This window comes from Aphelocoma coerulescens (assembly GCF_041296385.1).
Source record: "Aphelocoma coerulescens isolate FSJ_1873_10779 chromosome Z unlocalized genomic scaffold, UR_Acoe_1.0 ChrZ, whole genome shotgun sequence".
In the NCBI taxonomy this organism is placed as follows: Eukaryota; Metazoa; Chordata; class Aves; order Passeriformes; family Corvidae; genus Aphelocoma; species Aphelocoma coerulescens.
Window position 1 is genome coordinate 62416623 of NW_027184085.1, and position 12668 is coordinate 62429290.

A 12668-nucleotide genomic window follows, 5' to 3' on the forward strand; every position below is an offset into this window, starting at 1 on the left:
CCATGGTCCTTCTTTCCATCTTCCTTTTTGCAGAAGCAGATCTTGTCTGTTTCTGAGCTGTCTCTCATCTTCTTTCCTACACTATTCTCTAGCCTAGTGGACTGTACTCTTCGAAGATATACAAGTTCAAAACCCAAGAGGAAAAGTACAGTATTGAATCACTGCTTCTTATATCCTTTATAGGTGGTAACTGATCTATTGACTTTTCCCTGCTCTTCTGTGTATATAGCTAGACTTACCTGTGAAATCCCAGCCAAATTTACAGTGTTCAGGTGGTAGAAACTACACTTTGGGAGACAAACTCAGCATCCATTACAGAAGTTTTACCTAGCTCTTGTCATGAATTTAAGAACTCTTGTGTAATATACAGCATGCTTCATGACAGTGAGTGATAAACCTGTCCTTCAACCACCTCAGTCTATTTTTAAGCTTATTCTTGTGACAGAAAGGTAAACCTTTAGGGACTGGTCCCTATGATGAAATCCTTCTAGCCCAAGTCTACCACAATAGGCATTAATTTAACAGTATCGAAAGACCAGGTTTTACAATAACATAATGTTTGGCACCTAACCTGTGAAGTCTAAACATTACTGTGCTTGTTGTGTAGAAAGTGCATGTGCTCTCAGCTAATTCTGTTTCTATGGCCACTGATGGCACAGGATCCTTTGCCTTACCTTCTGGGAACACGATTCTCTAATATTTGCAAAATATATTTTCTTTTCCTGATCATCTGTTAAGTAGTTGAGGTTTGTTTATGTCTCTTTCCACAGTACTTGACTCTTTTTTCATACACCCCTCCCCAGAGACAGTGAGACAAATGCCAGAATTCTTCTACTCCTGTGATGAAATGTTGTTCAGTTCCAGCCTGTGTAGCATGTGCTCACTGAAGCGGTTAACTTAAATAATTTCTATGCTTATTTTAGTGATGGGTGAAAGAAAAGTGAAAGGGTATTTTCCCGAACTTCTCAATTTGTGCATGAAAATTCATGCCTGTGATAAAAGAAATTTTCTTATTTCCCATATGAAAGCTCAAATCTATACCCAAGAATTGGTCTGAGGAGGAAATTGAAGGAGGAAATTGAAGGAGGAAAAAAACAGTTTGCAGCTTGGGAAAGTAGAAAGTTCAATGGTGCTGCAAGCACACATGGGTTTGGATTGTCTTGGGCTCTGCTACCTCTCTCTGTGTGTGTCTCCAGAGCTATGATTTGTGAGAATACAGATCTTAAGGACAGCCTCCTGCACCTGGGGTTTGAGTCCAGTAGAAGCCATATAGGCTTTAAAACAGCTGTGTCTGTTGCTTTTATTCTTCCAGATAATCTTACATTTTGTGTTGTTTAAAAAGAGAACATTTTTAAATAATGATAAATTTGCACTTTGCGATTATTTTGAATTATTAAAGAAATTCTTTTAAAGAAAGCCATTTCTTTTTTATTTAGACTACATTTTGTCTCAAAATGTTAGCCTAATAATGATATATTATATTTTGATGTTTAATTATATTCTTATTTTCAAAGAACTATTTTACTCAGTAAGTTTATTTATGTATTAACACACTGAGATAACATGACATGTTTATCACGTAGCCAGTTTGAAATTAGAAGAACACTGATTGTACCAACAGAGAATAATAAAATGGTTGAGCCATGTTTCACTTCTATTCCCATCTTTATGCCTAACGTCCTGTTTTAAACAAAGAGATGCAGGGCCAACACTGTGTTCCTGTATGTTTTGTATGTGTTAATGAAGTGCTCAGGTGATCCTTTAATGGGTTAAGACACTGCCTCTGAAACCATGTCTTTAATTACCATGCAGTCTTTCCTCATGAGACTTATGATTCCTGTGAATACTTGCCAGCACAGTACCCTGTGTGCACCATGAGCACACCCCACATCTGTGCATTCTCTACCTTTTGTTTTCCTTTTTCTCAGATCGAGCCTGGTTAATAGAGCCAAGGAAGGTCCAGAAGCTTCAGGAGAAGATTTACTTTGCACTTCAACATGTTATCCAGAAGAACCACCTCGACGAGGAGACATTGACAAAAGTAAGTTCTTAAAACGAAATGCCAAGCACTCCCTCAAGCATGACTATTCTCTTCTTGCAGTGGTTTCCCTATGTATTGCCACATTAATGTAAGCTAAAAGTAATGCACTATGTGCTTGCCATGTGTAGAAGATAGGCTTGTTTGACTCTTGTCCCTGTTTCCTCTTACTCCATTTTTCGTTCAGTATACCAATAATTTTAATTTATACCCTGTAAAGAATGAAACTGCCTTAAAAAAGTACTCGTTAAGGCTGTTCTTTGTTAAATGCATTTTTGGCCCTTGGCTAAAACTTCGGGGGCAGCTGTCTTTAGGCTCTTATGGTAAGAGCAATGTCTGGTCCTTTGGATGGGTTTTGACGAAGCTTAGAGTATAATTTTCAGTTACTCAGCAAGATACTAACATAGTTGGAAAGTGTAATTTATACAAAAATTTGCTTCCACCTATTTCCTTTTTTTTTGTTTTAATGTCTTACAGTTAATAGCCAAGATACCAACAATTACTGCACTTTGCAACTTGCACGGAGAGAAACTGCAGGTATTTAAGCAGTCTCATCCAGACATAGTGAACACACTGTTTCCTCCATTATACAAGGAGCTTTTCAATCCAGACTCAACCACTGGCTGCAAGTGAAGGGGATAATAGAATTTTCACGTAGTCATGGAATGCATCACTAGTAAGACAAAAAGAAATGTTTTCATGAAGAAATTATTAAAAATGTCACTACTGCAACACTAGGAATGTCCTGCACTTAATAGAATTATTTTTCACCGCTACAGTTTGAAGAATGTAAATATGCAACTCTGAGTGGGGATGTCTTTTTTCTCTTTTGTTTACTTTTTTTTTTTCTCATTTTTGAACTGACAATGAACATACAAATATAGGACACTGGGTGTTACCTTTTTTTTTAATTTACTTTTATTGGGGTATGTTTTGGGAGACAACTGTTCTAGAATTTTATTGTAGATATACATGATAATAGAGCAGTACTTTGCAGTATTACTCTTGCTGTTTATTGTTCAAATATAATTTAAGAAAATTCCACTTATTAGACTGCCTAGTTCTATGTTTTTAGATAGTTTAATGCATGTGGAAATTTGTAGCTGTCTTGGAAATTATGGTGCATATATGGAAGACACACACTCATATATATATACATACATATATGTGTGTGTATGTATGTATGTATATATGTATGTATGTATTATATGCATACATGCTGTAACTTAAAATCACATGCCTACATTTAACGGATGCTCAACCCAGCTGTCATGTATTTCTTACTCTCCAAGTAATGTAGTAGAATTACTTTAAGATTTGCTTGATTTGCAAAGCAGTCAAGATTTGCTTTGACAGAGTTAAATTGTCAGCTGTCAATGTGTAATGACAGGATCACTTCTGAGATGCGTGTAATGTAGTGCATGTGTGCTGTGTGTAAATCAAAAATCAGGAATGTATCAGTGGTGCAAAAGCCTTGTCTGGATGGTTTTAGTGAAAAGAGGGATAGGATTGGGTTTGTTTTTTTTTCCTCACTGTTACAGGGATAGAACATATATACAAGTGAACATAGTAGGACCTGATCTCAGTAAAATATCTGAAACATGGAGTAAAAATGTAGACAATCCCATATGTACATTTTTCTGATTCCACACATGATTTTGTTTTACATAGACTGCCTTGAAAAGTAGCTTCAAGTCTTGGTTTGTTTTTTGCTGAACTCATTAGAAAAATAGGCAGTAAACTCAGTGAAAACCATAGCAAGCCTAAAATGTATCTCTGAAGAGGAAGGAAAGGAGTGAAGGAGGACGGAAGTCAAAAGTGAGTGAAGTCCATGGTTACGAAGGACAGTATAATTGTCACTGTTTCTGACAGTCATCATCTAGATGGGACTGATGGTTTCCATTATGCACATACATCTGTGTATGTTTTAAACACATGCATATATGTATGTTTATCTGTATGTATATAACTGTATATATATATGCATATATAGGATTTATTTTAGATGCATTTCAGGAGTGGAGCAAAGGATTGGAGCTTTCTTTTCTTTTTGTCTGTCTCTGAATTGACTCTATGTGCATTTGTTTGCAAAACCAAAGGCAAACAGAGGGGAGTGGAAGGCTGCCATGGACTTAATCTTATAGATTAGGTTTAATCAGCAGTCATTAATAATGTATCTGCATTCTGCCAGTATTACAAAACACAGATGTTTTAGCTATGAAAGAGGGATTCTGTTTCCACTACATCTCTCTTTACCATCACTTTTACCCATTGTGAACTTTTCCAGAGAAGTCTCCTCCTGGGATGCCAGCAGAGGGCATAGAGTGGAAATAAGAAGAAGCAGGCAGTAGAGAAGAAGGGAAGTGAAGGCAGCATCACAAGCAGATCCATTTCTTTATTTCACACCATGCAGAAGCCAGTGCAGTCTGAGGCAAGGCAAGGGGAGGCATGCTGGCAGGGAGGCCAAAGGACCTGCCTGTTTGCCAGGCTCATGGAGAGGCAGTGCCCACAGGGAGCCCATAAGGACACAGGTGGGCCCTACGGTGGGTGAAGAAACTGGGTCTCTTGTGGTGATAACCTAATGCCTTGTGCAGCTCTGGTCTCAAGCTTCTTTTTTCTGCATGAGCAAATAATTCATGGGCTATTTCAAGTACTTTTTGGAGCTCTCCCTTGACTTCCATCAGTCAGTTTGCAAGTTTGCATACATATTTTGTGGTAGAATTGAGTCTAGAGAATATCACTATTTATTTGTTCTGTTTTAGCAATGCCAGAACCAGGTACAAGAGTAGTTACAAACTCTCAGCTAACAAATGTTTCTGTGTAGGTACATTACAACTTAGAAAAAAGAAAAAAATCTGCCCATCAAATTTAGTTGTGCCGAGAATTTTGTTGCAAATGTAACATACTCTTCAAAATTGCTTAATCCTATAGAACAGCGATTACTGAAGTACCTTTTTTTGCTCCAAATTCAGAGCACATTTCTCAAGAGATTACATTAAAATGTCTTCAATTAACATAATAAAGCATTGCTCTTGATGCTTCTTTTTACCACTCTATCTGTAAGACTGACATTTCTTTATAAGGTGATTTACCTATTTGCAGCCCTTCTTGCATGGCAAATCCAAGAAAAATATCTCAAATTTCAATATTTCTGTATCAAAAAAACTAAATGTCTACATACTGTTTGTGCAGATTTATCGGGGAAAAAAATGAGTCAAACTGAACTCTTGAAGTGCTCAGTTTTAATTGCAGGGGATTCATGTTTTCGTTGTCTTTCCCAACATGAGAATGCACACATATTGTTTGAAATATTTTATAAATTCATTTTCAGTATATCAAAAGCATATATTCAGCCAACCCATAGAAATATAGATGAAGTGATAAATACTACTGTTCGTAGTGCTGCATAATAAAGAGGTTTGTCATGTTTATAGTCCTTTACAATTGTGTGTTACATCTTGAAAATGTTGCTTCTTCTCAAATAAGCTAATTGCTCCTTGGGATTTTTGAAGTACTTCTCAGGCAAGATAACTAAATGGAAATCACTAGTGAAAAAGACACTAATCATTATCTGCAGGGCTTTTAATCCTTTAAGCACTGTTCTTATATCACTACAATATCATGACCTTTCCAATCAGTAGTGATTACCATCACGTTTTAAAGATGTGGAAATGAAAGAAAAAAGGTTAAATGACTTGTCAGAGACCACAAAGGTAGCAATAACCAGTTTAGAAATAAAAATTGATTCTTGCCTTTTGTCCTAAAACTTCTAATACTCCGGCATACAAGATCTTCATTGCCATTGATAGGCAATAACCTCTACCAAGAATTTCAAATATTGCCAAACAAATTTTTGTTACAATTCATACAAAATTTGAGCAAATAGCATTGTTGTTTATTTGGAAAATGAAAATTCATTTTCAAACATAATTTATTTATGGAACTGTGCTGTGGTAACTGCAATTATATTTTATTTAATTTTCTGTCATTTGGAATTGGCCACATAGGTATAATACCTCTTTTGCCCTTCACTGACTGTGTGTAGAACAACACATAATGATCACATGCTACAGGCTGAATTTTTGTGATTGGTTTCACCCACATAGTCATTTACACTCAAAATTTCAAATTCTTGATATTGGATTTCACATGTTCAAGTTATCCATAGACTTTAAAGGAAAAAAATAGCATGAATTTTAGTAAATAATTTTGTAATTCACAGTATTAGTTCTTCATTTAATTTGTTTTGGCTTTCAGTAGTTCACAGTAGAACCTGAAGCTTTTCAGTTAGTCTCTAAAACTAGAATTTGTCACATCATCTTTCTGTAATAACTGGATATGTTTGTTGACTTTTTTAGTGACAAGCTTTTCAAATGAGACACATTTTTTTTAATGATTGATTAACCTGGGACCTATAACAAAAGGATATTTAAAGCATATATTTAAAGCACATATTGAATCTACTACTTCTAGCATTGCTCTCTGATAATTCAACCATATTATGCTAAATTACCCTTGGCATTGAGGAAGCAGATGTACAGTGTTCATTATACTACCACAAAGACTTTATTTTGCTGTAAATACCACTCTTACCTGCTCTTTTTATAAAGAATTAATTCCAAGATTCATATTTCCTTCTAAAGGAAATTGCTAGAAAAGAAGCATAGTAGTAGAAGGCTCCTCAGTTGAGCAGACTTGTTTCCAAAAGCAGTATATGTTTATTGATTGGCTTGTAATAGGCAGCATTAAGAAATTGATTCTGGAAGTTGTCAGACACTTAGTTCTAGCCGGAGTCACTAAAAATTGAGGCATTTCAGCACCACATGGAAGGTGCTCAACACATCACAAGATTGGAGGCCCTTGGCGTTAAGAGGTCCCCCTTGAGCTTTGTTGAGCAGAAGGCAGATGTTATCCTCATAAGTGCTTTGTCTTCGTGCTTCGTGTTGTTCCTTTCAGCTCAGTTTCACAGGGGTCAGTTTATTCTCCTGTTGCACCTTGGGCACCAAAGCTGTGCCAGGTTAAGATGCTGAGGTGGAGCAGCTACCAGAGCTGCCCATGAAGATGAGCTTTATTGTGTGATTTTCTTTGTTCAGTTCCACAGCGGCAGCTTGCACGCAGGTGTGGTTCCCTTTGGGACAGTTTGCAAGGATTTCTGACCTAACAGCTTCTACACAAAGAGGATGTAGAGCTGCTCCTGTGTGCTAGCGTCTCTGTGTCCCACCTCCAGGCTGTTCAAGCTTCTGTAAGATCACAGGAGTCTCACAAATGAGTCAGGCAGCTTAGTTATGGATGTGTAGCTGATGGCTCCTTTCCCTGTTGACTTTTTTACCCCTCTGAAGCTGTGCTTCAAAGGTCATTTTAAAGATATTCAGGCTTCCCCACTCCTCCTCCCTCCTGGCTCTGCTTTGATTGTGCTCCTTCCAAAATAGCTAAGGTCCAGCCTGGAAGGTGGTTCCTGTTTTCAGTCATTGTCTTTTGGACATCCCAGGAATATAGCACATAAGATCAAACTGAAACATGGAAGATTTTTTTTTGTCCAGTTCATTATGTCTAAGGATGTATGAAATGGAACCCTGAGACAGAACAGCTTGCTTTTCCCTGGCCATAAAATAGTAGTGTATTTATACCTACCAGCCTGTCCCAGCACCTTCTGCCTCCTCTCTAGAAACTAAATCCTATCTCTGACATCCATTAGGAACAGTGTGTTGGAGGCCCCGTCCTCTTCTTTACTCTTTGAGTTTCACGCTTCGTAAATGACAATCACTGCTTGATGCAAATGTTGCACTCTATGCCACTCAGGGATGTTTCATTAATAAAAATATAAATATAACAGTGATAATATGGAAGAGAATGTTAGAGGCTTTGAAGGGCATGGGTTGAGCTGCCCAAGTGAACATGACCCAGACAAGGCTTTCAAGCCAATGATTAGAAGTAACATTGGTATAAACTGAATTCACTGTCAGCATTTCCTCATCTTGATCTGACTTTGCCTGTTGTTTCACAGTCAGTGGAGTCCAATTGACCCATCAGTTCATGATGTTAAGGTCCTTTTGGGAATGAAATGCAAGTGAGCTTTGTACAAATTACTGAATTTAGACAACTGACAAAGTTTGGAAGTACTCAGTTCATGTACCATTAATGTGAGCTTATATTCAGACTTGCTGCGGGCATGTAAGAGGAAAGGTTAAGACATGGAATAAGTGATAGTATGTCAGCAGTGACAAGAGCACCAAGCTACGACATGGAGAAGTGACTGTGAAGAACAAGTAGACATGAGCAAGTGGCTAACAGCTACCATTTTCTCTCAGGGATGCACAGAATTATAGCTAGCCCACGACTCTGTAGCAATACTTCTCCATGGCATGATAAGTCCCTTTCTCACATCAAGAAAACATTGACCCATTTTATACTGTGCTAGTGAAAAGTACTCCCATTTCCTAGAGTTTTGAAGTGTGCTTATCCCTAGCTTTACACCACATATTTTCTATCATTACAAAAACACACACAGAAGGATAAATTGCGGTGGGTTATATTGCCAGTCATTAAGTTAATTCCATGTCTTCAACCAAGAGGTTCTCAGCTCTGAATGTGATCATTGCTCCTATTGTCACAGTGAGTATATGTATTTTTTAACTCCATTCTCTGAATTCCCTCCACCTAGAAGACTGATGGACAGCTTCAGGAGGTGGAGAAGCCAGCCTCCCTATGCATCAAGATTTTCACAATCATATTCTTTGCCAACCATTCCGTTGCAATTTTTATTTTAATGTTACAGGTTGCTAGGAGCCATGTCCAAGTGATTGAAGGTCTTGTTAGCGTGATTAAAAAGTTCAGTTTTGTGGTCAGAGGACCTTGCCTCTCTTTCCTTTTCCTTTTACTCCTAGCTCCTAGTGAATGAGGCTTGGAGTGGTAAATGATTCATCTTCGTTCTTTCTCAAATTGCATCTGTACTTGCATCCATGCAGATGGTAGGAAGCAAGCTCCTTCCTGCTCTTCCTTCATGATCTCACTTAGCTGTGTTGTCCCTGCATGCATTGTCCGTGCATGTGTTGTCCCTGCATGACTGTGTGACAGTGAGCCCAACACCTCAGTAATTTACCATCCCAGAAGTTGTTTGCAGCTATAAAAGCCACTTGTGTATACAGTCTGGAGACGAAAGTCATTGTGAAAAGAAGAGGCCTAAAACTTCTACTGTGGTAGCTCATAGATCAGTAACTCTCCTAGAAGGGCAGGCTGAATGTCCAATGAGGTGGCGGCTGCATCCGTGTCCTCCAAATGACCCTTGCATTTCTGTTGAGAGGATAAGGCAATGAACAAAATGCTCTGGGAAAGGAGAAGTATTTCCTGGGTGTTACTGCAGGCAGCGAGGATAATACTGCTCACAGTGAGTTCAGTAACATGATGTACTACATTTGCATAATTTCATCATCCTCACAATTCAAGCACAGCACATAGGGAAAGTGAAAGAAAACATCATTGGATATAGCAGCAATAAGTAAATTGTGTTTCTTTGTAACTGTACTTGCAGAAATTGTTTGCTTTGCACGTGGTCTTCTGTACAACAGCATAAAGATCCAATTAATGTAGATATCACAGTGATTTTGCATATTTTTTTTATTTGTTGGATATAGCTGCTAATTCATGAATGAAGATACTGCTGTTGAGAAAACTTTTTGTGCTACAAGAAAATGCTGAGGTCCTTGTTTATGACTATACATTGACAGCAGTAAAGTATGTTTATTGTCAGACTCTGTCTGGAGAGAATTAAAAAAAATGGCTCCTAGTTTTCAATATTAGGAACATATTGGCCCCTTATTTGGGCAACAAGAATGCAACTGCATTGAAACACAAGCAGGAGCAGATGGTTAGCCACCAAGAAAAGGAAAAAACAGGCTTTACCTTGACGACTGTTTCAGATAAAACCAGCTTATTTAAAAAAAAAAAAAAAAAAAAAAAAAAAAAAAAAAAAAAAGCACTTATCTTGTCTTGATTAGACACACAGCTTAATAAGTCAAAGTAACTACATTAGGCTGTTGACTTTGGGGATTCAGATTCAGATGCACTACATTTGTGGTTTTTTTAATGTGTCACTTCAATGTCAGAATCAGGCAAAAAAGGTGTTTTGTTGTTAGTAAAAAAAGCTAATAATCATTTAACCCTACAGAGTGTGGACCACACATTCTCTTGCAGTATATGGGGATTTATTTGTGCACTTATTTTTAAAAAGCCACTGAGTAGCATAGCCAGTGAACTAGCCATGATAGTCTTTGGCTCTTGTGTGACTGCCATGTGACCTCTAGTACACTATGGGGAGCGGCTCTGTGATTGTACTTGTGGCAACAAATAAAGCACAACTGAACTCTAAGCTGTTATCAACACTCAGCTAAATCAAATACATTGGGTATTTTGAGATTTACACAAATAGCTATGAGATAATTCCCATCTTAAATTAATTACTTCAGTTGTAATGAATGGATGATATAAATAATATAGGAAACATAATAGCAACAAAATCCCTTATTTTACAGCTGCACTCTCTGCCTCATTTGATTAACACTAAAGAAGTTACTTAAAAACTAAACAAACAAAACAAGAAGAAAGAAACCTGAGTATGTATTGTAGAAATGTAGAAGACAAATAAAATATTTTTTCATATGTAATTACTTTTAATATATGCTTGTGGAAGGTCCAATACTATGTATGCTGTCTCTGTAATTTTTGCTGTAAATAACTTGGGACAGTGAATACACTGATTTTTTGTATGTCTCTGTTTAAACATAAGACTTTGTAATGGTTTTTTTTTAAAGAGGAAAAACATCAAAGAGCAAATTATGTACTTGCTTCCTGTAAGGGTAATGTACTCTTCAGTTTTTATGGAAACTGATTGTAATAGATAAAGCCTTTTGACCAGCCGTTGATATTTAGTGTATGCTTCTGTTCATAATTGGGAAAAAAAAATGTGGGATTGTCAGTGGAGCGTGATCCCAACAAGTCTGTACAGTGAGTACTATAATAATTCCTGCAGACTACATTTGACTAATATGATTTGAAGAAAAGTTGTTCAAGCAATTAATGCTTCCTTAAAGCATATGGCTTTTATGAATTCTTCTGACATGACTTATATTAATAGAAACATTTCTCTCTTTCCAATGAGCAAAATATTTTTGTATGCCTTTAATTTCTTCTTCAAATTTGAGGTCAGGTCACTCATTAGCTGTAATCTGAAGCCATAACTGATCTTCACCAAATGCACATTTTAGAGATCATAATGGGAAAAAGAAACTATGTCCAGTTTGTCAACAGCTGTAATGTAATACAGGCAGGAGCATAAATAATAAGCAAAGTATTTAGATGCTTTTCTGGCATCCAAATGTGACTTTAATGGCTAGTATTTTGTGATTACCAATTTATAAAAAAATAAAAACATAATTAAGATAGATATTTAGATTTAAATGAAGCTTTCTAATATTTTTGAAATATCCCTGAAAATGCTTTTAGGATTATGAGAAGAAATGATTTTTCATATACTTCCCACTTTCAAATATCTAATGTTTTTATCCTATTTCCAGTTCATTTTGTTAGAGTGAAATGAGATGTTAAAACCCAGGATCCAAGCCCTGAGATATTTGGTGCTTGGCTGTAGTTATATTGTTGTAAATCAATTTAATTTGAATTTTAGGAGTGTGTTGTTTTTTATTTGGTAAGCATGTTTACCACTGTTGGTAACACACAAGAGTTGCATTGCCTGTCAAGAAGTATGATAATAAACAATCTAATAAAATAATGAGTAACACTCAAAATTAATCACTCTCAAAAGAGAAATAAAAATTCCTTTCTAAAATCAAATGCCTCATAGAGTCAACAGTGATTTTTTTTTTTTGTAAGCTTAATTGTGTAATAACTGTGACGTATCTTAACTGGCTTGTAGATGCAAAAAGCAGAACTGCAAATGAATCATGACATACTGGGTAAAAATCTGGCTCCATTGAAACCAGCAGCAAACCCTTCACTGATTTCAACTGTGCCAGGAGTTCATCCAGCATTTTTACATCTGTAATTCTCTTCTGATCTTTCTCCCTTGTTTAATATAATTGACCTAATTTATGTGTATGTGAGTAAAAAGACAGCCTGATTCATTTAGAAAGTGACCACTGAGGATTTTTTTATCATGAATCTTGTAGGACCAGCATCCTTGTTAAATGAAGAGGTTCTATATTACTTTAGAATGTAATAGATTTTTGTCTTATTTTATGACCTGTAAATTATTAGTTAAACACTGTTAGCATTTCATAATAATGCACACATGATTTTTGAATGTTTTCTGTAAATGACAATCAATGTTGATGAAGTTCCTTTCTTTAATGCAAAATTAAAAAAAAAAAAAATCTATAAGAAAATAAATTCTGTTGTGGGTTTTGGTTTGGGCTTTTTTTTTTTTTTTTTATTGTCCCTTTAAATTCCCTGTATCTGTCAGTACAGCGTGTGCATTTTCAGAAGAGAAAATAATCCTTAACATCATGTGTCCCTACCCACAGCAGGAGAGTTTTAACTAGATCAACTTCAAGATCTCCTTCCAGCCATAACCATTCTGAGATTCTGTAATCAGGTGCCTGTACTTATTTTCAGGTTT

At 36.4% G+C, this 12668-nt stretch overlaps 1 protein-coding gene across 1 annotated transcript in view; it reads left to right on the forward strand.

Annotated features, from left to right (window-relative positions):
* Nucleotides 1-2671, forward strand: part of RORB (RAR related orphan receptor B) — a 124799-nt gene extending 122128 nt beyond the window's left edge. Inside the window, exons 9-10 of the mRNA XM_069001931.1 lie at nt 1929-2041; nt 2516-2671. Coding sequence (XP_068858032.1) covers nt 1929-2041; nt 2516-2671 — 269 coding nt within the window. The remainder of the gene's footprint in view (nt 1-1928; nt 2042-2515) is intronic.
* Nucleotides 2672-12668: the final 9997 nt, after the last annotated feature.